At 46.0% G+C, this 26,886-nt stretch overlaps 1 protein-coding gene across 2 annotated transcripts; it reads left to right on the top strand.

The window, feature by feature from the left end:
- LOC135830134 (uncharacterized) lies at positions 1 to 23,534 on the top strand. 2 transcript variants are annotated; one of them, XR_010555998.1, is made up of 15 exons: positions 1 to 366; positions 2,160 to 2,328; positions 2,958 to 3,104; positions 3,599 to 3,702; positions 5,494 to 5,589; positions 6,200 to 6,237; positions 6,637 to 6,834; positions 14,848 to 14,909; positions 15,185 to 15,280; positions 16,266 to 16,387; positions 17,517 to 17,683; positions 19,077 to 19,157; positions 19,616 to 19,775; positions 20,362 to 20,531; positions 22,810 to 23,534. XR_010555998.1 is itself a non-coding variant. In XM_065342526.1 (14 exons), exons 2-14 carry the CDS (start codon positions 2,202 to 2,204, stop codon positions 20,386 to 20,388), a joined length of 1,425 nt encoding a protein of 474 aa, XP_065198598.1. In that variant the 5' UTR covers positions 1 to 366; positions 2,160 to 2,201; the 3' UTR covers positions 20,389 to 21,201. The 2 variants fall into 2 exon arrangements, 1 of the variants encoding a protein (XP_065198598.1); XM_065342526.1 differs by lacking the exon at positions 22,810 to 23,534 and having other exon boundaries at positions 20,362 to 21,201.
- Positions 23,535 to 26,886: the final 3,352 nt, after the last annotated feature.

Genomic DNA, 26,886 nt, shown 5'->3' with positions numbered 1-26,886 from the left:
GACAGTTTTCTGCTTTTCACTAAAAATCCAGGACATCAAGGCATGCTACTTTCCACTTATTTTCTTCTATTCGCTGTTGTAGGAGTCAGAGTAACTAACCCTTACCGAGTCACAGTCATGTAGCTCGCTCATTTCAAAGATTCCAGAAAGTTAGCGAGTGTTTTTGCTTTATTGCCAGCTTCCAGTGCATGGAATTTTGTGAATCTGGTCACAAGTGACTACGGGTGGTGTGCATTGGCAAAATACCCATTTTGAAGAACTCAGTTGTGTTTTTGTAGTTACCGGACCACGGCAGTTGGGTCCTCAGTACTAATAACCAGTGTAGTCTTGCTAAGTGCGGAGCGTTCGATCAGAGGTACAGTAACGGTAAGCACCCTCTATCTTTGGTCGCTATCCAAGGTATCCATCATGCACATGTGTGTGCGTTGCCGAGAAAGAAGTACAAATATTTGTCTGAAGGAACTAAAAACACACACACACAGGAAAACAGTCACCTGCACTTGACTAGTGGCACACCCCCACCACACATACAACTAGTGCAGCGGTACTATCGGTCATTGAGTCGCGTTCTTCTAAGGAGTACTAGCAAGAGTACATAAACCAGAGTGTGCAACTCGGGATGGTTCCTGTGGGAGTGTAATTCGTGCAGTACGTCATTTCTGCCGGCATGGTAAGCCACAGGTACGGTGAAAAGTTGCGTAACCAGTCGCGGTGGTGCGGGTCACTGAGTTTGTCCTGATTTCGTTTTTTTGATACGGATAGCCAGGTGACTTTACTTGTCGGTGAATGTACGCAGCGTACACAGTCACACAAAACACCGAAATCCTGAAACTGGACGTCTAAAATCAAGCAAACTTGGCTGATTTCCGGGCTATGAAACATGAAAATTTGAGCTGTACGCAAGTCGCGGCTTGGCTGACCTCATCAGGGTGACGTAGTGCACGAACTGCACTGTTTCAGATCTGATATGCACAGTTGCACACTCTGTGTTATGTACTCTTGGTACTAGTAATGCCTACATGACATTTTAATGGCTTATTTATTTGAAAGGCAGGCAGCTACAGTTTGTGTTGGACTGAACTGAAAGATATTCCAAACGCCTATTTTTTTTCGGTCTCCCTGGGCTGAAACGCATTTCGGTCGCATTGAAGTTTCACCCTGAGCTGCTGTACAAACTGTCACATTGAACCTTTGCATAACAAAATTTCGACCGCAACAAATTTCAGGCCAACTATGTACAGAACAAAAATGTGTTGACTTACGGAAGGGGTGTGTGTGTGTTCAGAAATATGCCTGGATACATGGCAGCGTTTTGCAATCGTTCCCACTCCAATTCACAACCGCAACCATGGCACAAAGGAGAGGTGGAACAGATGGAACGCTGATGGATGGAACAGGCCTACATAACGTCCTCGCAAACTTATCCTAGCATGCATGCTCAGGGTATATTTTTTTCCAGTGGATCATCTGACATTATTACCTTCATCATTATTTCTATTCCCCGATGGCATGCTACGATAAGGAAGGTGCAACGACCAATGATGGTGCATCAAGACATGCGTGTCAGCTCAGAAGTATAGACGATCTGCTCAGAAGCACAGAAGACCAGGCAAAGCCAGCTGGGAACACCAAAAGAGAAACGGGTGTGTTGTTGGGCTTGAAAGCAATGGCGGCAGAAGTCATCGGAAGTCAAAATCTAACGACAGACACCGATTTTTGGATACACTCTACCCATGGTAAAGTATGGGATGTAGTGGATGGGTGGACCCATCGGGTCGCGTGTACCGTATTTCCCCGAATATAAGTCACACCTTTTTACACTAAAATTCAAGGGTAAAATAGTGGGTGTAACTTACATTCGAGCGTGACTTACTAATGAAGTCAATATATCAAATCATGGCAATATTGCTCAAACCTGAAAGTGTAGGTGCGACTTATAATTGGGTGCGACTTATAATCGGGGAAATGCGGTAGGTGTGATTGTTTTGTGCGTCAGGATTGGGTCTCTGACCAGGAGGGCTTAGTCCAGTCACTACCGGTGGATGCGGTCCAAAAGTCTTTTTTCATCGACTTCTGACGGCATTGCGTTTTTAAATCGCTGTTGTCCTGTGAACTGAAACATCATTGAATGTTCTTATTGTTGTCTTGGTACTTCATAGATCCTAGATTACCTGTAACCAACCAGAGCAGGTTCCGTGCTCATGGATCGTGCCAGGGTTAGGCCGACAGGTGTTGCCTTGTCCCTGGCCTGTGTCCTGCTATGGCTGTCAACAGTGCATGCGGACTTCACGCGTGTTGGAATCGGCGTGTATGTGCTCAATGTCGGTGGTGAGTTACAATCCCGACACGTCGCAAGTTGCATCCTATGACAGATGTAGGGCTGACTCGGGTAGCATTTTCTTCGGGTATCGGGTCCGGATAGATTTCCACGGGTAGCAAGGGTACCCGTTCGGGAAATGTTTCCAGGGTAACACCACGATTCACCCTTCCCCTACACACTGGATAGACATGCGGAGTATTACATGAATTTGTACACGTGCACTGTACATGATGTCATCTGCGACTTTGGTTTTCGGGGTACTATTCTGTACCTGTCTACCCGAGGTCGTCACGGGTAGCACGGGTACCCGACTACCCATGCACACCACTAAATATATGCATACAGTAAATGAGTATAATGGCTTTCCATCCTCAGGCAGTTGCCTATACAATGTACATTGGATAAGATTCGGTCCAGTGATTGCGATAAATGTTCGGCCGGAATAACGCATATCTGCATTTGAATGCAACACTTTCCAGTTATGTTTTACATGTTTCACACAAATCTTTATTACATAATTATCTCTCTTTCATATGTAGCGTCTGTACCTTTTACCTTTGAGGGTGGTGGCGTTCCTACGGATGCGGAGAATTCAGTCTATCTGAGAAGACAGTAAACTTTTTTTGTGTGTCTACAGAGGTGGATATCGCTGGCGGATCTTGCTACCTTGATTATCTGCTGACCATACATCAGCTGAAGACGGTGTTTCCTACGTACGAACAGGCGGTGTCCAAGGGTCTGGCGAATGTGAAGGACCGCATCTGTAGCGACACCGACAACGCTGGTAAGTGCATGTGCCCTGTTATCGTTAGTTTTGGGATCATTGCCTGTACAACAGTATTTGTATATTGTACATATACTTCTATTAATTACATCGTGCACCAAGCAGACGATCATGCCCAATGTTATGATGACGTGCAGCCAAGTGTTAGAAAAGGGTGAACATAGCTTTGTTGTGCAAAGGGAAAGTATAGCAATGAAAACATGTGGAGTGATATATTTCTACTTGTAGTACACTCTCGTTTGAGATCATGTCGAATGAGTATTTTAATCAGTGGTCGCATCATCAACTTGAGAGATCAAGCATGTTTGACAATGAGCATAACATACAGTATAATCCGATGCACACATGCCAGTTAGGGTGATGACAGTCCAGAGGTTCACACTGTGTCCAGGAGCTTTGCTAAACCGATGAGTTTCTGTTGGTTCTCGGTAGCTTGCACTTTTCATACTTGGTTGTTTCTTAGCTGTCATGCCCCTGTCAACTGTGCACTGCAGATTGGATGGAGTGGAATGGCACGGCCAAGGACATTGCCGTTGTCAACTTGAAGCGGACGGGGGAAGTGAGGCCACTGGAGTACAGCGGCCAGTTTCGTGTGCTTGTAAGTACTGACTGTCATGTGATTACAGTAAAACCAAGAGTACATAACCCCCCAGAGTGTGCAACGCCTGATCAAGCTCTGCGTAGGGTCTTGGTCGAGCGCAATCGGATCTTTGCGTCATAATACCGGACACATCTGAAGGGAACCCGGGGAGTCGCGCGTACTCTCGGATCAAAAACAATGGTGCCCTGCCTCGAGACCGGCCTTGCGCTGGTGTGGAGTGTACGCATGACATCAGAAGATCCGATTCCGCTCGACCAAGACCCTATGCAGAGCTCGATCGGCATTGCACACTCTGAGGGGTTATGTACTCTTGGTAAAACCTGTCAAGGCGACCACTCGGATAAGATGACCACCTGTCCTAGAAGACCATTGGAACCAGCACCAAGGGATGCGATTTCCAGTCGAATGACCCTGGATAAGGAGACCACCTGGTAACAGGGACCAGGTTTTTAAGGTCCCATGAGCGGTCGTCTTAGACAGGTTCCACTGTAGGTCTGTGTGTGCGTGTGTGTGTGTGTGCGTGCGTGTGTGTGCGTGTGTGTGTGTGTGGCCCATATTGTGCAGTCGTATGTGCATTCGATTTCAAAATCGACAAGTTGCGGATTCGTTTCCCGATGTTTATGGTTGCAAACGTCTTTCTTCTCTTTCTCAGACTCCTCCTGACTTTTCTTTCATTCTCCTGGGTGGTTACCAACAGCCAGTGCATGAATGAAATATAAAAAAACCCAAAAAGTAGGGATTCACTAGCCAGAAAGCCACTTCAAATAGCTCTGTGGTGTAGACCAGGCTGGACAGTGCCAGTGAAGTCTTCAGCCTTGAAAGCTGCTAAATGGTGCAGTCCCTGCACAAGTTGCTATGGCTTCCGCTCTAGCATTTGTTATCATTAACTCCGGCGAAAAGGTGTGTTTGTGGCATGGTTCTAAATAGGGCTGAGTCGGGTAGCATTTTCTTCGGATGACGGGTTCGGGTAGTTTTCCACGAGTAGCACGGGTACCCGATCCGGAAATGTTTCCATGGTCACACCGCAATGCACCCCTTGACTTACATACTGGGTAGACATGCGGAGTATCACATGAATTTGTACAAGTGCACTGAACATGATGTCATCTGCAACTTCGGGTTTTCGGGTGCTATTCTGCACCCGACTACCCGAGGTCCGGTCGGGTAGCATGGGAACCCAACTACCCATGCACGCCACTAGTTCTCAACAAAACAGCATGGATTGTGATATATGAAAAGTGTATATATCTTACCTGTCTTAGTCCACTCACAATCTTTCTGTCCCCCGTGAATTCCGCGATTCCACGGATTGCAGACTTTCCGCAGAACCAGTAGTGTCCGCAGAATTTAGAAAATCACGCGGAATATTGCAGAAAAAAAGAGAAAAACTGCTTTTTCTGGAGATTTTTGATGTATTCACAGCCAAGCGAACCCGCTTGTGACTTTCAAGAAATCAACTTGCAGGGTACATTTTGTAGCTTTCAATTTTTTAGACCAGGATTTCGCATAATTTCGGTTCACAATTTGTAGGGACAACAAACTTCGGTGGTGTTGCGGAAATTTAATCTGTGTTTTTACGCTCATTTCTCTTGCAGATTTGCCACAGAATTTGGCAGGATTTGAAGAATTAGTGCAGAATTTACTGTTTTCAGCCGCAGAATTCTGCACAGAACTTCTGATATTCTGCCGCGGAATTCACGGGGAACAGTATTGTGAACATGTTCGCAGCCTTCGTATGCTTTTTTAAGGAGTGTAAGAGTCTTTCATGGTCTTTTTGTGTCCTCTCAGGGTGATCACTACTTTCGCACAAGGCTGGCTGATTGGCCGTTTGAGACGCAGACGCTGGAGCTCATCATTGAGTTCAACGAGCAGCTTCAGTCAGACGTGGGTGCCAGGTTTTGTGTATTGCTCAGTTCAGATGGTGGATTTTGAAATGTTACTGATGGAGCTGGCTTGACAAGCTTTGCAGTCAGACTTTCAAAGAGCTGCTTTGGTATAATCCAAGTGTTGTGTAAATGCTCACTGAAGCCTTACAGGTAGTACACTCAACAATGACTAAAAGGCAAACCTGGTACGAGTATTACTAGTGCATCCGTTGGTGTATGCGCAAAAAAACCCACCAAGGGAAAAGACACGTGCATACGTACATACATGTACACCCTCTCCTCCACCCTCCCCCGCCCCCTGCACACACACACATACTCTCTCTCTCTCTCTCTCTCTCTCTCTCTCTCTCTCTCTCTCTCTCTCTCTCTCTCTCTCTCTCTCTCTCTCTCTCTCTCACACACACACACACACACACACACACACACATCACGCTACAACGCCATCCATCTTTTAAATAACACTGTATTTCCATATCTCTTGGGTCGGCAATATCACATTCAAGACTACAGCCACACTGAAAGCTGTGTTTTAAACCCCATTTTAGTACATTAGTATGCTTTTTATGACTTTGCCATCTGATTTCTTGTTCTTGCTGTGTTACCGTCAGGGATTTGATATTGTGTTCTGTCACATCAACCAGTACAGGTAAGGTGTGTGTGTGTGTGTGTGTGTCTATATGCGTGTTTGTGTGTGTGTTCTTGCGCGTGTCCGTGTAATTGTACGAGCAAGTGTTTTTGTGTGCGTGTGACAGTATAATATATTATATGTGTGTGTGCAATTAGAGCTTGGCTGCACCTTTGCCGTAACTAAGCCATCACCTCAGTCAACTAATCGGATGTACAACGTTTTGCTACCATCTGTCGACTAAATTACTTTTTTTATGTAGTGAGGGCCATGCAATCTGACCATTCAGTTCACTAGATTTGAACCTTGTAACATTCATGACCACTGTGTATATATTGGTTACCGCACAGTTAGTACTCTTGATTGCCATATTAAACTTACTGTGTATTTGCTGTATTGTTTCATGTCTGCACTATCCAGTGGACTGTCGAGCTCCATTCGTTTCCCTGGCGAGGAGTCCCTGACCCTCACGACCACGCACAGTGTGGTGGAGAGATGCTGGCCACCGTTCTCAGCGCCGGATGCCACGTGTCTCGACGCGTCTTCCATCACACCAGACTGCGATTGTGCCAAGCCGCCCAAGGTGTACCATAACATCACCAGTCACTTTTCTTGCAGGTAATCTTCAGCAATGAACTTTGTTTCAACTAACTGTATTGCTTAGCTCTTTAAATATTGGGCATCACTATTATGTGGAAGAGAAAAGGACATATGGATACGAGTTAAGAGTAACTCTCCATCACTGTAACATGATACTATATACAGTCAGAAAGTGCAATAACTAGGCACAAAACTGACAGAGTACTGAAACATTCGACGTCCTGACACCTAGCTTCAACACATCTCCGTAGCGCTAACCGACAGCCTTCCAACTTGGAAGGTTCAAGGTTATGGAAAAGACCAAAGAGGGGAAGGCAAGCGCAACGAAAACGAGCAAAAGCTACAGTCCCAACGGAACAAAGAATGTCGATTGTTACTGGACAATGACGAGACCAGTACGATATTTGACAAAGCGAGTTTCAAATTGCACACCTGATGAGCCGTCACGAACCATACGGCGAAACGTACGTCGTGTGAAACAACTTGTTTTGTAGTCAACTAGTCCATCACAATGTCATGCATGAGGAGTACTGTAGGAGTTTGGCTTTCGGCTTGTACAATTCGTTTTCGCAAAGCTTCCCTTTCTTTACTTATCTTTGATATTTATGACCCACCCAAGTTGGGTGGTGTGCTGCTTTGCTGCTTCGAATTGTAGTTAGACCGCTTTGTCAAATATCGTACTGGTCTCGTCATTGTCCAGTAACAATCGACATTCTTTGTTCCGTTGGGACTGTAGCTTTTGCTCGTTTTCGTTGCGCTTGCCTTCCCCTCTTTGGTCTTTTCCATAACCTTGAACCTTCCAAGTTGGAAGGCTGTCGGTTAGCGCTACGGAGATGTGTTGAAGCTAGGTGTCAGGACGTCGAATGTTTCAGTACTCTGTCAGTTTTGTGCCTAGTTATTGCACTTTCTGACTGTATATAGTATCATCAAGAGTACATAACCCCCCCCCAGAGTGTGCAACTCGACTATGGGTGTTGTCCCGTCAGAATTTCAAGTTGACGTCATTTTTATGATGTAATGGGAGTTGCTCGCGTCTTTTGAGACGTAGACACTGGAGCTCAACGCGTTCGCGGAGTTAGTTGTACAAGATCTAGAATGACCTTTGTGGTAGTTGTACGATAGATCGTGAGAGCCGGCATACGATTATAGTACGATTATACAGTATACTTTCGAAAGCACCGTAGTCCGTATGGCGGTCACTTCCTTCGGTTCACTGGCACCGTGCCGTGGGCCATGGCCATGGGATAGGGTAGCTTCTCTTTCGTTTGTTCGAAGTTTTATTTTTCATCTCAAACCAAACGGATTGTTGTCTTCTTTGTGCTTTGAAAGTAACAGTTTTCTGTGGTCCGTGGTTCCTTTGTGCAGTTTTTACTTCTTGTCCTGCTAGCAGGCTGCTGGTTCAGCCGCTAGCTGTCTATTTTTATTCTGCAATTTGAAAGTCGTGGTAGTGGCAGCGTCTGTAGCAGAAGCGTCGTGGTATAATTAGAGTTTCCAAGCAGAGTAGGAGGTAGAGAGGTACAGTGTAGCAATGTCGCGCCGTTAGTTCTGTTCTAGTATTTTCAAATTTCAAGCCGTTAGCTCTGTTGTAGTATTTTCAAATTTCACGCCGTTAGTTCTGCTGTAGTATTTTCTAGAGCGGCCCTTGGGCCTGCTCTCACGATGGAAACTCCCAGAAGATGCGTTGCTTCGACTGGCTCAAAGCGTCTGCTGGCAAGTGCATGCAGTGTTTCTAGCGACAGTGATGGTCAAGCCGCTAATGTCCTGGACCAAGTAGTATTGCCCTCAAAAGTCCCTAAGGCATTTCACTTTCCTGACATCTCGGTAAAACTCATGTCAACGATGATAGCACAAAACGATACTTATTCTTCATCGCTGCAAATAAGAACATTGGCCTCTGTGGATGGCACGGTGTGGATAGAAGTGTCGCCAAACCACACATCAATGCAAACAAGGCAAGGAGCACCGTTCACCGCCATCAGGCTGGTCGTCGCCCTCGATGGTTCGGGAATTTATATGCTGGATGCATTCCATAGTGTTGTCGTAGCCGAAGGTGTAGTGGCAAGTACACTTGCAGAGCTTGGCCATCTGATGGACATGATGGTGCCGTCATCGGCCTACAAGTTCTGCCCGGGCCTTTTTAACTATAATGACATTCAAGCAGCCGTTCGGTTTGACTCCAGGAATGTAAGGACATGGAGTTTTCCTGTCACCAGGACGGACTCGACCAAGTGCAAAATTCTCCATGAGTTGAGTAAGAACGCAACCATGGAAGAAAGAGCTGCTGCCATGGTGCAGTGCCGTGATTGCAAGCTGCTGCAACGCCAGTGCACCGTTCTGAAGGCCAATGCTGAGCAGAGGAAGGGCGAGGAGAAGCAGCTGAGGACCGCATCATCCTCCAAGGTCAAATGGATGCACTTGTCGCCAGCCAGTCAAACGGAACGCTTGGCAAATGTGCGGCAAGATCGGCGAGTCCTCAAGCGGTCCCTAGCTCGCCACGAAAATTTGGACCTACATCTTAGTGAGGATCAAAGTGATGAGCTGCACAGTGCCTGTAAAGCACTCCAGCAAGATCAGCTGGAGTTGTTCGAAGACGTCGTGGCAGAGGCGGGTACCAACTCCCATGTGCTCCGAGAGGCATGGGAGCAAGACAACTACAACCACACCGAGTTTTTGCAGGACCAGGATCGAAATGTTGATGGTAGCCATGGGAACCGCTGGTCCATGATTACATACCGGATGGCTCTGGCCGTTTATACCAGGAGCTCCTCGGCTTACCAAGCCCTAAAGTCCTTCGGTATCCTGAAGCTGCCAAGTGTCCGCTCCTTACAGCACTACACTTCGGGGCACAATGATCCCCCAGGATGGTGCGAAGAGCACATTATTGAAATGCTGCAGCAGTATACCAACCTGAAGAAGGAATGCTTGCTACAAGGGAAGGCCCAGCCAAAGTCAGACGGCATCATGATATTTGACGAGGTGAAAGTTGTGAGCAGAGTTCTGTGGAATTCAAGCAGTCAAGAAGTCTATGGACTTTCAATGACCCCTGACCAGTTTACCTCATTGCAGGATGTATTTCAAGAGCTGAGGAATGATGCGGATATGCAGCGTACGGAATATGTTCTGCAGTTCCTTTGGAGAGACATGATGTCAAGCACCGACATCTTTGGCCCTTACTATACGTCTCCAAAGTCGATGGATGCCAAATTCATCTATGCTTGCGTTCTGGACAGCCTCCGGCTCTTCCATTCCTATGGTTTGATGGTGAGTGCGCTAGTTTGTGACGGTGCATCGACCAACCTGACCCTGCTCAAAGCCATGGTCGGAATGCGTGGAGCCTTTGGCAACTCATCCACAAACAGCAGTGACCGATATGCGGTACCAGCGTCAACAGATCATCCCTTCTGGCCAGGGCACACACTGTATTTCGTCATATGCCCATCGCATATGTTGAAAAACTTGATCAACGCGCTGTATTCATCTCGTCCCGGTGGCACGAAGGCCTTTGTACGTGACTCCATCCCCATAGGATGGAAACCGATCATTGAAATGTACGAACGGGAATGTCAGCGGCAGCGTGGAGGTGTTCCCAGAGATATCCCAAAATTGAGGAAGAACTACATCTGGCGTGACCCATGGACTAAGTTGAATGTTTTCCCGGCGAAGATCATGCAACAAGATAAAGTTCTCACAGAGCTTGCCACTCATTGCTTGTCTCTTACTAGTGATGCCGAGCTGGACGCAGTGGAAGCAACTCGTCAGTATCTTCTTGCGTGCAACAGTTTGTTTGAATCGGGAACCCTGTCACACGCTCATGTGAAAACATCGTCATCCCAGCCTCTTGACGACATCAGGAAAGGCTACTCCTACTTTGTCTCCTGGATAGACAGCATCTTGAGCAAGGAGCCCAACTACCCAGCTGTGAGCCCATATCAAACTCAATTCATCTCCTGGCAGACATGGGACTTGTTACGAGTAATGACATATGGATTCCTGTCTTTCTGCGAAGACTTTCTCCACCGTCATCCAGAGTCCTACATAATCCCAGTCAGAGTCTCTGGCAGTGCGATCGAGACTGTCTTCTCGCAAATGAAGCATGCTGCAGGTGGCCAGTTGTCAGCAAGCAACTACTCCTCTGCCCGGGCAGCTCTGCTCACACAGAGGAGTATCCACACAGTCCACAGCAGTGGAAAGGATTACCGCGACGCTGCACTAGACTTGCCTCGAGTCAACTTGCGCAGAAGAAAGTGAAAATTTGATTTGATGTTCTCAGTTTTACACTTATGAACACCTCCATCGCCGAACAGGCTCTCAGCTTCACGACAAAAATAATTTAAATTAGTAGCAATATTTCGCCCATTGGGCATCATCAGGGTAATGAGTTCTCGGTTATAGTTCAGTTTTAATAGCTGTGAAGTATTCACAGTTTCCACTTTCTCACATGATGATGAAGGCTGTTATTGCTGTTATCAAGTTATTCTTCTTCCGACATACCGTGTTAGTTTGCGATACAGAGATGTATATATTCGCATAATTTCTTATTTAAACATTTTCATTGTCATACACCCGTCAATAGGCGCTGCCTGTGTCGAATTAAATTGAAATTTGATCTACACTGAATTTAGATCTTTGTTATTTACATGACCTCTCGGTTTAACCAACTCACACTTTGCAATTATCAATGTTAGTGACCCATGCCGTGACGTGATATTGTGACAATACAATTTATTACTAAGTATCAGCAGCACCAGAACCTGAAGGAACGCATAACATTGTTTTGTCAGTGTTGTGCAATGTTATCGAATGAGCTGATTGTCAAGTAACTGGTAGTGGTAGTGGACATTATAGCGTAAATTGTGATGGCAGATAGAATTGTATTTTGTTTGCCCGTAAAAGAGGCATTCTTGTTTTATAAAAAATAGAACCTGAAGCAACATAAAACCCAACAAAAAGCAAGAAGTACTAAACACCCTCCGCTCGCGGGGAGATTATGTTGATGTCAACAGCAATACAAGCAGCAACGTTAGAATAAATAGCAAAATACATGTAAGAACCAAAAAGAACCTGGTTGAATGATACGTTAAGGTGGTGACGACACATTGGGTTCACCCATAAATACAGCTGCAGTCTTCTAATTCATTAACAACAACAACAACAACAAGAACTTGAGAATAAAGATTTAAAACAACGTCTCATATTGGCGCGAGTCGCCATCCTGAGAATTAAGAATAATAATAAACGACAACAAACATCAGCAGCAGCAGAGTCCGAAGAAAGAATACAGTTCCTGGGCATATGTTGACATTAAACATTGGCAATGTGCAAACTAGGGCGCAAATTCTGACCACTAGTGGATGATGCTCCAGACGATACCACTTGCACCTGCTCGCATGCATCAATCACCTCCTGACACATTGCATTCACAACCTTAAGCAGTATCATTTGCCCACAGGCTTCAACTATGCTGCTGTTGTGTATGCCAGGCTGATGTTTAGTGACAGCTTGGTCAAATTGTTCCATGATTGATTTGTCACACTGAATGGTTGTGGTGGACACCTTAACGAAGTCGGAGCCATATCGCTTGAAATTGGTTTGGTTGATGACTTCAACCACAGATTCCATTGCGTGTTTGGCATACTCCATGTACTCTTCTCTGAGGAATGCCATCCACCCACGATCGCGAATACGTAGGGACATTGGAAGATTGGATAGCTCCTTTTCTTCCTTTAGGAGCCTCAATGTTCGTAAGAGCTTCAGCTTCTCCTCGTCTTCTGTGTTTGCCTTCCCTCTCCTCTTCTCCTTATCTACCAAAGCGCGGATACTTCGGTGAAGTGCAGCTCCAAAGAATCGTGTTATATGATCTTCGGTAATAGCGGGTTTCAACACGTGATCCTCAGTTTGATTGCTACACTCTATCGTTTTCTTAACTGCATAACAGCAGTGGTTCCAAACAGCTGCTGCAACAGCATGCAGTGTGCTGCACCTGTCAAGCTCAGACAGTTTCAGTTGGCGAACCTTGTCATCTGGATGAAGTTGACTAACGGCTTTTGTCCACATCACTTGAAGCTTTATGTACTTCTCTGCTTGCGTTGAGCATTGCTTGTAAATATTGGCATATGTGGCAAGCAGATACTCAACTATAGAATGCCAAGCAGCAGTATCATTGGCCAGCGACTCTTTCCTGGCAGGGAAATAGGACATGTGCTTTTCTTCAGCAGCGGATGCTAGTATGCTGCCCGCAACGTCCACTGCTTTTATACTAGCAAGGGACTGGGCAACGCGTCGTCGTTCTGTGGCTGATAGCAGCTTTGATTTCCTTGACGGGGGATGGGAACTCGATCCAACAGAAGCTGATGCATCCGGTGCTCCGCTTGAACCTGGTGCCACTGGTTCCGTTTCACCCTCGGCCACCAAAGACTCCTCGACGACGTCTAAGAGGTGACCATCCATGGCCAGAAACCAGTGCAATATCGCAAACTCACGCAGTCGCGGACAGCTGGCTACACAAAGAGATCAAATCGTAACATGTCAACACAAGGAATCGCGGACCCCGGAAAACTTTCAAAGCACAAAGTCGCACAAAGAAGACAACCAAGATGGACTGAACAAGCTGTTCGGTTTGCAATGTGATGCAAAATAAAACTTCAAACAAACAAAATAAAAAAGAGAAGCTATTTTTACGACTCGTAGTCCGCATGCGGCGCGGGCCGGCTCTCGCCCAGGATCGTATAGGGGCCTCTACAATCTATCGTACAACTACCACGAAGGTCATTCTAGATCTTGTACAACTAACTCCGCGAACGCGTTGAGCTCCAGTGTCTACCTGGTCTACGTCTCAAAAGACGCGAGCAACTCCCATTACATCATAAAAAATGACGTCAACTTGAAATTCTGACGGGACAACAGGGTATGTGGGAGTTGCACACTCTTGGGGGGTTATGTACTCTTGGTATCATGTTACAGTGATGGAGAGTTACTCTTAACTCGTATCCATATGTCCTTTTCTCTTCCACATTTATTTATGGCTCAACATCCGAGTTTCAAACATCACTATTATATTTATCATAGAACGAACCACTTGCTAGGCCATTGGACTGGGCACTCTGGTCATGGTTCTGCATAAAGGTTGGACGATGGACGTGTGTGCAAGTGTGTGTGTGCGTGGGGGGGGGGGGGAATTTGTGTGTGTCCAATTTCACATCAATTACCATTGCATCTAGTGTCTGCTTCTATCAAAGCATCGTGCTGTCTATATTGGTTACCCCAGCAAGTGTAGGGTGTGCATAGGTAACTGTCTTGGTCGTTTTATGCCGATGTACTCTGTGTGGTGTAGACCAGGTGTGCATTGGTGGTCGATTCATATGGCTTCGCCAGTTGTCTGGATTAGACAGTTATCTGGCGCAAGTCTTGATCTGTCTCATTCAGATCTTGTTTGCTATTGTTGCTATAAGAGAAAATCTGTGGGTGCACATCCAGTGCATTTGCAGATCTGCATCATTCTCTTGCGACGGGCCTGTCCATGGCACGGTGTGTGTGCGTGCGTGTGTGTGCGTGCGTGTGTGTGCTGGGGGGGGGGGGGGGGGGTGCTGTTCCCTTGATTGTAACGGAGTGTCGGTGCAACACATGCAAATGGTCATCGGTTAGCAGAAGGCGTATGCATGCAGTGACATGCTTTGATGTTCCCTGTATCCTATGTGCAATCACGCACATCGCATAATGTTGTTTGTCGTACGTGAACACAGTTTATAGAGTGAGGGTCTAAGACTGAAAGCTCTCCTGTGTAAGCGTTGTATATTCTCCATGGCGTTGTGGGGCAATCGATGGGAATCCCGCTGGAATCGAGTGTGAATGTATTGAGAGTTGAGTGGGAAATACGTGGAGATTGAGTGAAATGTGATCGGCAACTCCACTGATTCCTCTCTAACTGTTCCACTTGTGACACAGATTTCATTCTTGGTTTTGCAAGAGTTCTAGTCTGAGGTTCAGTCCTGTGCACATGTATGAACGTAACTAAGTTTTCTTGTTTTTCTGCAGGTGCCAGGGAGGAGAGAAGATATCGACCCGATATTACGGAATGATCAACTTTGATCGTCCCGGTAAGACACCCTCCTGTTACCATGTGGTTTTTGATCTCGTCCACAGAGCATTACAGGTGCTTCATGTATTGAAGTGCTGTTTTCAAAGAGAAGACGAACTGTGGTTCTGAGACATTTCAGGGGTTTGTAGGTTGCTCTTGCTCTCAATCTTCCCATCATGCACGCTCCATCTTTTCTTGATCCGTATCGCAACTTTGACATTATGCTGTGCCCTGTGTTCTGCATTCCGTTCTTACTGTGTTGTGTTCTATGACTTTATGTATTGTGTTTGCCAGAGAGGAGTGCATTCATCAAGGTCTTCATGGCACCTATGTTCATTCTCCTTGTCATCATACTCACATACTGGCTGCCACCCAAGAAGGACGAAACCAGTAAGTAAGACATCATGTGTGCGTGGGTTTGCTTGTGTGTGTATGTGTGTGTGTGTACGTGTGTGTGTGTGTACGTGTGTGTGTGTGTACGTGTGTGTGTGTGTGTACGTGTGTGTGTGTGTGTACGTGTGTGTGTGTACGTGTGTGTGTGTGCACTCCAGTGCATGTGTTTTTATGAGTGTGCGAGGGTGTCTGTGTTTGTGTATGTGCGCTTGCTGGTTTTTGTGCAGGCGTCCATGCGTGCTAAGGACCGGAGGATTCGATTTTCTATTCGTCTGGTCATACATGCACCTTTCTCGCTCCACATATACTGGCACACACAGAGACATAGACAGCAATAGCGACAAAACACAAAGTGAAGGGTAGTTGGCCGCAGCCAGATGTGACTATCACACTGGGGAGACTCAAAACTGACTGAAGAAGTCAGGAAAAGAAGCGACAATAAAGAATACACCAGATGCCATATTTGCAACTGAAAACATTTCGCGAGAAAACATTTCTCGCCTATCTCGCTGCGCTCGGCTGGCGAGAAATAAAACTATTCTTTCATGTATAAGAGAGGTTCCGGAGTACAAACATCCATAGAGGAGAGGGGGGGGGGGGGGGGTGTACGTGATGGTATTCTTGCGTGGGATACATTACTTAGAGTGGTTGCTGGCTGGTGGAATGATTAGAGCAGTCACAAGGTGGTATTGTGTGATCATGTGACTGGGAGTGCGCATCTAAAAGTGATTTCAACTGGATGATGAATGGCTCAGTTACATTTGCACCAGACAATTTTAGGAGATATCGGATAATGTCATATCATAGAAGTGCGTCGCATCGGTCTATCTATTCAACCTATGGTCTCTTATGTTACTGTTTTGCGCTATGCAGCCCTTTGTCTTTCTGTTTCTTGCCGTCTTGGCCAGTTTGTTTGTGTGTTTTTTCAGCTTCTCCAACTCCTGTTTGTGTGTATTTTTGTATTGTTATCTGTACAATTCAGGATTCTCGATGTGTGCTGCAACACTTCTCGCCGGCATCTTCTTCCACGTCAACCTGCACAACCAGCTGCCTCCGACGTCCACGCTGACAGATGCAGACACGCTCATGATCAACCTGTACATTGTAAGTGATATCGTTCTCCCACCGATGTGCGGGTACCGTACGATGTCGTGTGTGTGGAAGCAGGTGCTTACAGCCGTACATGCCGGGGTTCAAAGCATGCTTCTACTTACGGTGTGCTGCGTTTCAATGCATGCATTTCTGCAACGTGGACTAGAGTCTACTTGTACACTGTGCAGTGCGTACTGTCACCATTGTAAACGTCTCACTTAGTCGGCTGAGGAATAATCGTCTCTTCATTAGTAAGAAGCAGTTTTATACAGTAAGTAGAATAACAGGTGCCAAGGTTAGCCGTTAACAGTAAGTGCTAGAAGCTGCACAAGCTGTGCAACTGATAGGCGCCACAAGCTGTGCAGTGATAGGCGCGTACATAGGTGTGCAGTGATAGGCGCGTGCAAGGTGTGCAGTGATAGGAAGGCAGAAGAAAGTGCAACGGTTACAACGCATGTATTCTGTACAGTGCCTACTGTCACGCATGTACTGTGCAAGGCTTCTACTCAAATCTCGCATCTGTGTCACGGTGGGATTTGAAAAATCGGCTTCTGTTCCATTCATGCTTCTATGTGTGTCCTGCTGTTATACCCAACATCACAGGAGTTGTGTATCTTGCATGTACATGTATACGTTGCTGCTGAATGAAATCTGATCACGTGCATCAAGTTTACACCTTTCACCACTTCAAATCCCACTGTTCTCAGGTCTAGGGCTCCACAGTGCCCAGTGTGGCTTTTACCCGCTTGATTGGCTTTCATTGAGCAGCACTGCAAATACTTGAGGAGGTTATCTCGTATCCACTTCAACCTGCATGTACGGAAGATGATGTTTCTTCACCCTGTATATCCAGTCCATTTTGCCATAGCGGAGAAAGCAACGCTGAAAGTGCTCACATCTTTGGCTATATCACTCTTTTTATTTACTGTCGTCTGGTTTTGCATGACTATGCTGTATTTGCTTTGAGAATCCAGACCAGTTTTTTCAGTGTGTGGCAGAAAAATGCAGTTGCAAAGGTTCGAATTTTAGTGTACCTTTTCTGGTTTTGTATGATACTGCTTTGCTTGCCCAGGTATTGCAGTGTAGGACGTTTCTTTGTTGTGCTTCTTTTCCACCTTATGTCCTCCGGAATGTGTCTCAGGTGAATCTGTTTGCGTGGGTCGTCACCCTTATCATCATGCTCTGTCAGAACGCCGACGAGATCAGTGACAAGTTCACCAACCGAGTCTACCTGTTCACGCGCATCCTCGGGCCTATCCTCAGCATCCCGTCCTTCATCATCACTTTCTTTTCCGACACACAAGACTGGTAAGAACTAGTGGGGCGTTTGGGTGTTCACTATCGCCACACCATTAACTTTCTTTTCATTCCCTTTTCTTGCTGTGGATGGCTATCACCCCTCTCTCGCACTTTGCGTGCCAAGTGGTCATGGACCACGAGTTGAGTGAAATAAATAAGTTAATAAATTTAAAAAATTGCCAGACCCACCAGGACTCGAATCCGGGACCTTGCTCGTCATGAGCAATGCTCTAACTACTGAGCTATGGGACCAGGCTGAACCTAGAAGGCGCTGACAAGTTTTTCAATCCAAAGGCAGATCACAACACGTGCCACACATACTGATGGCACTTGGGTCTTTTTCCCTCTCCCAGGGGACCAACCACAGTCAGTTTCTGGATCCTTCCAGAAGTGAAAGGAAGTGATTAAATTTTGAAAGGATTGGGAGAACTTCAAATTCTGATGGGTCTGGCGATTTTTCTGTGGCGATTTTTCTTCTTTTCAGCCAGTTCCTCTTTCAGCCAATTCACTTCCCCGACTGATCCTTTAATCCTTTTTGGTGGGCGGGATCCCAATGTTTGTATGTCTAGAGCAGCACAACGCCCAGCGTGGCACTCACTGGCTTGATGGAATTTCATTGATCAGCGCTGTTTGTAAGGATCCCAAGCTAAACCCTCATCGCCGACCACCGCGTAAAAACACTAAGTAAAAGAACCATGGAAAGCGGGTTCAAGCCCCTAGGTATGGGTGGTAAAAAACCCAAAAAAGGAACGAGAGAGCTGCCAATTACCTCAGGGTGCTTAGTTTTTATCCATGTCATCATCAGTGATGTTCCAGTTGATAGAAACATGTCCTTGTATTGAAAACACTAAGTTCGATGATGACCTGCGAAAAAACTAAGCTTAGCGAAGGCACTGAGCTGACTGGCTGGTCTCTTGTATAAATGTTGCTTGCTTCTCTCACCGGAACTTGCACTTTTCCGTCTTTACCAATGACGACGGAAAAGCGAGAGCTCCGAGAGAGAGAGAGAGAGAGAGAGAGAGAGAGAGAGAGAGAGAGAGAGAGAGAGAGAGAGAGAGAGAGAGAGAGAGAGAGAGAGAGAGAGAGAGAGAGAGAGAGACAGAGAGAGACAGAGAGAGAGACAGAGAGAGAGACAGAGAGAGAGAGAGAGAGAGAGAGAGAGACAGAGAGAGAGAGACACAGAGAGAGACAGAGACAGAGACAGAGACAGAGAGACAGAGAGACAGAGAGACAGAGAGACAGAGAGACAGAGAGACAGAGAGACAGAGAGACAGAGAGAGAGAGAGAGAGAGAGAGACAGAGAGAGAGACAGAGAGAGAGCAACCAGTTTAAAAAACAGTCCACCAACGTGGCTAATACTGCAATTATTATTGTGCTATGTCTGTTCTGTGCTGCACTGCAGGTGGCTGTGGGTTCTGGTAGTGGTGCTAGGGGTTTTTCTCTCACTACTGTTGTTGCTCATTCAGGAGTACACGCAGAAGAGGTAAGAACTATTCAGCTTGGTCAGACCATGGCCGGGCCAATGTTTTGTTGAACAGCATCGGCTTCTAAAGGAATATGCCTGGGTTTAATACTCGACATCGCGATACATACTTCCTGGATGAAAGCAATCAACTTGTTTTGTTTGTTGAAAAGCTGATTTCTGCTACTCTAGATGGGTCAGAAAGGTTCCCGGATTGGGCGCATACGGATTTGGGGACTTTTTTTATTGCACATGATTGTTAAGTCATCGTCCATTTGCCTGATTTCGAACCGAAAGGAGGACTATTGCCACGAATATTGATCAACAAACCCGATCAAATTCAAAATTCCTTTGGTGTGACGATACATTGTTCAATTGTTTATCATGACCTGTTCAGACTAAAGAGATGCTCATAGTAGCTGGAATTAGAGATGCTCATAGTAGCTGGTATTCGTTGCCAATTGCTTTCTGTCCTTCAGACTTCAGTCCTGGCTTCACAGATCTCACCGTAATGGTGCTAATGGGAATGCTGGCAGTAGTTGCACTGGATCTAACGATTCGGAAACACAGACGCGTCCTGGAGTCACTCGCCGTCGAAGTATGAAGAAACCACTCCTGAAAGCTATGGAGAGTAATTCGGTGAGATACTATATTATTACACCCCCCACCCCCATCCATGCTCCTTCCACTCACCCACATGTGTGTGTATGAGTATGTGCATAAACTTATGCATGCCCCCCCCCCACACACACACATACACTCACACATGCACATACTCACAGATAATACCTATCCGCTCACGGCAACTTCACAAGTGTATCCATGGCGCTTCCATTCTTCTCCGACAGTAAACAATTTCAAACCTTGCTGAAAGACTTCACTGCCTGGTTTGCATGACCTACATTATTTTAGAAAGTTGGAACCACGCTTTAAACATTCGCAGTTTACCCAAAAACGGTGTGGCTTTTACTACCATGCATGGTTGAATGAACCGTGAAATACGTGGTAACTGTTAGACATCTGTATATTGGGGGAAATTTTCGTTGTCTGATGATTGGTTCAGCCATGAAACTCTGAGTCACAACAGATTTTGCCCAAGGTTTTCATTGTGTGCCTTTGTGTATTTTGGAACAAGAAATCTGGCTGCGGCTCATACTCCAGTGCACCTTATGCTCCGGAAAATACGTCGATAATTATTATCATGGGTTCTGTTTTGCTCTTGCAGGATGTCACTGAGACGGACGCGCTGTAACTCGCATCCTTTAGGCGTTCGTCGACAGTTACCTGAATGGCCGTCCAGAGCGTTCTTGCTGCTCGAACGGCACAATCTCTCACTCTCTCGTCATCATCATCACATCTGGCCTCGCAGTGGTGTTGCTGCGCTTGATTGCAAGGGTAATTCGCAATGAAGTGTGTCTTCCTCTATGATAACCCTGGACTGAACTCGATATTGATCTTCTTCTCTTTTACCGACAAATTTTGTTTCTTTCTAATGGGTGCATTGTAACAAGTCAAGTAGAGGAGATTGAATAGTTCATTGTAATACAACGTTTCACGCACGACACGATCATCAGGCAACAGTTGTCTGTTTTCTGATAATCGCCTCTTTCGTGAAAGTTTGACTTACGACGAATTGCTCATCCACCTCTACTTTTTCCTTGTCGTAAGTGGTTCTGCCCTCGGACATTTAAAACAGTGATGTTCCAGTCTGTACGAAAGAGTGCTGAAAAATCGCTCTTTTGGACAGACTGGAACATGGAACATTTCTGTTTTATTGGGTGTATGGTATTCTAGAGTGGTACATTCGCTGGAAATTTCGCGAACAGCCTGTGCTTGCAATGCAGATCCGTCATTGCTGGATGGAAGCATGGCAAGATAGGTGTGCGGCTGCATGGCTTGATGGCTGTATGGCTGTGCGGCTCTACATTGCTGGATAACTCGTTGACTGGCTGACTGGACGGACGAGATGGGTGATTGCGTGGCTGGATTGCTGGTTGGCTGTATTGATGGATTGCTGTGTGGCTATGTGGCAGTATGACTGAATGGCAAAATGACTGGACGACTGCATGGCAGTATGGCTGGATGGTTGCATGGCAACGTCGATGCATGGCTGAAGAGGACACGTGCTCTCCCACCGCCCAAAAAAAGAATTTCTACCTAGGTTCAGAATGCACATATTGACCATGAGTGACATGATCAAGCCATCCTACACCAACATGCGGCCGTGTCCCCCCCCCCCCCCCCCCCTGAAAGGGGACCAGCTCCGCCCCAGGCCCTCTGCAATGAACTAGAGACGACTGAAGAAGTACGTGCGGTGCACCAGTTCATGGATTTGTAATAGAGACCCACGACTGTACAGCACTCGCTTTGATTACCGTTCTTCCCCGATTGTAAGGCGAACTTGATCATAAGTTGCGCCCCCATTTTGAGGTTTGAACCACATTGTTTCAACACATGCATGTAACTAGGATGTCACTCTCGATTGAAAGTCGCATCCCCTTCTTCGCCCTTGAAGTTTAGTGTAAAAGGTGCGAGTTATATTGGGGGAAATACGGTATGTCATACCATTGCACGGATCAGTACTCCGGGGGACCCCCCCCTGCATCTAGTGTGATCTCTTGCATGTACATGTATGTGCTCATGCCTGTATATGGGTATGGAGGGAGGGGGGGGGGGGGGTTGTGTGCGTAGTACTAGTGCATACATGTAGGTGGGAGATAAGCATGTACGCTGGATGACCACTGCAGCTAGCGTGGTCTCTTGCATGTACGTGCTCATGCCTGTTTCAAAAGGGCATGTGTGTTTGGGGGGGGGGGGGGGGCGTACGGGTGTGCGCACTAGCACATGATTAAATGAGCCTCTATATCCAAAAAGGGGGCTTATGTCATTTTTAAGCCTTTTGAGTTATCTTTACCATGGCATTACTGTATCCTATCAGATCACTGTGTAAAAACCTAGGTCCAAAATATTTCACAGAGCTATGGGTGTTTCAATAAGTGAATTATACATCGCTTTATGCGGAAAACTCAAATTTCAAATGCATTTTCTCAATACTACGCGAAACGACAAGGCGCTGCATCTGCCGCTAGGGTTTATCGGGTGTTAGCGGCCGTCGTGTGTTCCCTTCGGGAACGGATACGATAATTTAATTTACTCACGCGAAACGAGACAAGCCCCCTTTTCGGATCTAGAGGCTCAAATGCCATAAACGGTAGGTGAGCAGGTGTACCGGGTAGTTGGCATAGGACTGGCTCTCGGCAACCAACTGTCGTCAGCGAACCGACTACTTACTTCATCCCTAGTCCCTTACTTACTTCATCCCTAGCGTTGACCATGCATGGGCGCAAGCTTTCTTGTCTAGTCTATCTAATAGATGGAAAGAAGCCCAGGGGTTGCCCAACATGTCTCTTTTGGAAGCGGAAAAACTTGCCACAGATAGAACACAATGGCTCGACATTGTCGACAGATGCATGTATCCCATTTGATTTTTCATGCGAGCTTTGTGCGTGCTGTATTTTCATCATTATTAGCCAAACTGGTCGAATGTGTAGCAGGCTTTCCTCTGTCATTGCACAGTATCATCCCTGAAGATATCCAAACGCATGTGTGGGTGGGCGCATGTGTGTGTGTGTGTGTGTGTTTGTGTGTGTGTGTCTTGATCTGTCTCATTCAGATCTTGTTCGCTATCGTTGAGAAAATGTGTCGGGGGCACATCGAGTGGATTTGCAGATTTGCGTACCTCTCTTGCGACAGGTGTATTCAGGATACATGGTATTTTTGGGCATGTGTGTGTGTGTGTGTGTGTGTGTGTGTGTATGTGTGTTTCCTTCTGTGATGATATTTGTGTCTCTGGACGTTCCCATAGCAACTTCTTCAACCAAATGCATACAGCAGAATACGAATACTTTAATGTTTCGATTTCAGGATAGTCATCGTAAGAGATAAAGGCAATGCGCAAGAGTGAATTTTACTTTGTGTCGCTCACACATAGCTGCTGTCACGCAAGACAATCAAAATGATAGTGTGCAACATTAATTTTTGGTCATAGATTGCATGCAAGATCACTAACAGTTACTATTCATGCACAAAGCGGCTGGTGGACATCACCATGCTCAAATCAAACATCAGAAGCGTGCGTCTCACTCTCACAATCGCAATGGAGCAAAACCAACGAAAAATAGGAGCCTGTGCACGGCAAACAGCTTTGCTAAGCGAATGAACTGCGCCAGTGGCCAATACACATGCTTGCTTTGTACAGCGTGTTGTCACTTTGTAACGTTACATGGCGTGCAGCAGCTGAATGTCTACTAGAACGTATCTCTATTCACTGGGCTAGCTTGCAACGGTGTGCTTCCCTTGCATGTTAATCTGCACAGCTTGCTTTGAAACGTCCGCAGCCAGGGATAGAAAAGTCGAATATCGCCTGAAGGCAATGCTCACAGATAATATAACATTGATCGTAGCATTTCAGGACATTCAGAACGCCGTGCGCTCGCGTGGAATCGGGCAGCCAAGTCTGCGTAGAAAACGGGAGCAGGATCGTGGGCAATGCACTGCAAAGAATTGAAACAGAAGAAATATGCGCAAACGTCTGGGTTGCATAGCTCTTCGAAATGCTTCGGCTCCGCCAAGGGAAGGAACATAGAGAACAGCCGGACCGTTAAGCGGGATTCAAAGAAGCTTTTTTTGCGGTGCGATGAGCGATGCGACAACCAAGAAACCAGGAAATCCCCAATTTGTAGCCATCTGGCAGCCCACGCGACCGCTGCACCTGGGCCATCGCAGAAGTGGAGCTTGCCTCAAATTTCGCAATGCGACAAGTGATTTGGCGTACAATTTGACCTTTTCTGCATCAAAGTTGCACAAAGGTTCAAGAGTTGCTTGCAAATTTGTACAAGGTGTACCAAGTCACGCGAATGCCATGGTGACATACTCATCTGCATTGAATTTCGTGCAAAATCAGCAAGACGTCGTGGCATTGCTGACTTCTTCTGTGGATAGTATTTTCACGAGTTCGCATCCCTTGCAGATCGCGTCGCATCGCCCATCGTATCACAAAAAAAGCTTCTGTGATTCCCTCTTTACACCGGAGTAGGCCTTTGCGGATAGTGCTGGCAGAAAAGTTGGCAGAATTCGGTACTTTTTCTGGTAAGTTTCATACCATGTTTGGTATGTGGATAAAGAAATGGAGCAGAATTCGAGGAATTGCCCGCCATAAGGTTTGTATGGTTCTGGCAATTTCACTGCTTTTCGAGCAGAATCTGCCACCTTTTCGAGCATTATCCGTCAATGCTTACACCAGAGTTATGTTACAGCCAAGCCAAGTACCTACTAGTCTATATTCGCTACACTTTGCGTGAAAGGGCGAGAAGTTTGAATGAACTTGTGCCATTCACTGATGACATACGCCATCTTTGTTTACATAGCTTGTCTCCACATGTCTCGCTGTAAGGCTGTGTTCCCAGTAAAAAAATTGCTTGTCATTTGTCATTTTTCAGCCCTTCCATGTATTGCAGTACAGCACCGAGCTGCTCACGACTGCTATATGACCCGTCTTCTTAACTTAGATTTTCTATATTAAATAGTTCAATTTTGGTTTCAGCGTCCTTTAGTACAACGACGATTCCTGATGAGTGTTGTACGAAAACTTGTTTGAATCCATATTGCACATCGTCTCCACCGTTTATACATTGCATGAATAAAGTACACAAATGTCGGTTCAGGAGAATGAAGTTGAAGACACAACTGCAGCTGTACTTATGGTTGATAAATATGGTGGTAAAGACACACCTGGCAATATGGCGGTAAACACACGCCTGCCCACACACGCTCTCCAGGCTGCAATGTTCTGGCACAGATCCCTCCTTCTCACCACCACCACCACCATCAGTTCGCGCCTGGTGCCTGGTCGATGCATGGCTGGCGGTATCCGGCAAATGTCGGTTCAGCTAGTTTTATTCATTGCGGTTATCAAATTATTGTCTCCTCGCCGTTTGTTTTTAAAAATATTTTTAATTTTTTAATTTTTTACTCGGGTATTGAGCCAATAATAAATGTAGAAAAGAAAAAGGATATATTAGGGTAACGAGTCAAGAGTAACTCAGGGGTGTCAGGACGTCGAATGTCTCAGTACTCTGTCAGTTTTGTGCCTAGTTATTGCACTTTCTGACTGTATATAGTATCTAGTTACTGTGGTGAAGAGTTACTCTTGACTCGTTACCATAATGTCCTTTTTCTTTTCTATATTTTTTTACATTCTTATTATTATTTTTTATTCGTGTTCGATATTGAATTTTTTGCAAATCTTTTATTCTATTTCTCATTTTTCATTCGTGTTGGGTTTAATTGTTCAGGAGAATTCCGTCTTTAAAGCAGAAGTTTGTTATGGCAGAAATGCACTTAAACTGTGCATTCAAATTGGGACATCTACAACGATTCTCTATAATTATCTCGAAATTCGCTATAAGTGGAGTCGATTGCTGATGGACATAAAATCTCGGCCAGAGTGTCTCTTTCGAACATTCAATGTAGGAATAATTGTAGTCACGGACAAACGTTCATAGTACATAACATTCCATGTACTGGCAAGACAGCTTTCAATTTTCTTTCAAAGTTGTTTCCATATTCGTGTTTTGTAATCACATTTCTCGTGGGCCCCTTCCGTTAATTAAGACGATAAAGGTCTGCCCCAGTCAAGCACCACTGCCACAGAAGCCAATCACAGAAATGCTGTACCTTTGCCCAAAGTTTCCATGTTAAAATTTTTTCCTTGGCTCACCATCTGAGTTCTTAATACATATCACCAGGAATAAAGTTTTTAAATATGATTTTTTTGGTATTGCAATTTTGCTACACAAAATCAAACTTGAATAGCAATTCAAAAATGTTGCGTAGCAACTTTCTTCGACACTTGACAATATTGTCTTTCTGCAGAGATAGTCAGAGTGCAAGCTCAGACCACTCGATTTCATCCCTATAAGACACACCTGGCATGCACACTGTGCATCATAGGTTACAGGGAACGCACTACATGCATCGCAGGTTTCTGCTCCAAATTTCTGATTTGCTTTGCACCTCCGAAGAATTGCTCAGCAAACTCCGATGCGATACCGGTTTTTAACCCTTTACCGGCAGCCCCATACTTGAATGCGTCAACGTTGACGCATTCGACATGCATACAAAACCATGCCTGGCATGACGGGAAGCATCAGCCCACGGGGATTTCCCGTGGCCCTCACACAGCCAAGGTATGATCCTATCGGTAGCTGAAGAGATTCACGCGTGTCCCATTTGATTTCATTGAGAACTGCGCGATCGAAAACTTACGGAAATACACGCGCGCCGACAATGCCGTCCGCCTCCGTCAAAACATCGTCAGATGCATTTTCTCTTGCGCAGTGAGTTCCTTTCGTCCTCGGATGACTTCTCCGACGAGGACCTAGCAGTCATTCGCTCTGGGACCGACGACAGATAGATAAATACTTCGTTCCAGCCGCCGATGCAAGCGAATTTCAAATTACGGAGCGGGGCGCACGCCAAGTAAATTCTCACGCAAATATGGGGAGCGCCAGCCGCTGAAGACGATGTCGTCGTGATGTACCTGGACGAAGCTGATGGTGCTTATGTTGGGGAAGCCATGGAGAGCGATCCCCGTGTCGACAGTCTCCCAGAGACGGAATTTAGGCCATCGACTTTCTATGTGCCTGAGTGACGGCAGCGCAGCGCGGCGTGCGTGCGACCGTACGGAGCT

Source organism: Sycon ciliatum, chromosome 13 (assembly GCF_964019385.1).
Source record: "Sycon ciliatum chromosome 13, ocSycCili1.1, whole genome shotgun sequence".
In the NCBI taxonomy this organism is placed as follows: Eukaryota; Metazoa; Porifera; class Calcarea; order Leucosolenida; family Sycettidae; genus Sycon; species Sycon ciliatum.
Note: the sequence above shows the minus strand (reverse complement) of the source record. Positions and strands in the feature narration are given on the sequence as shown.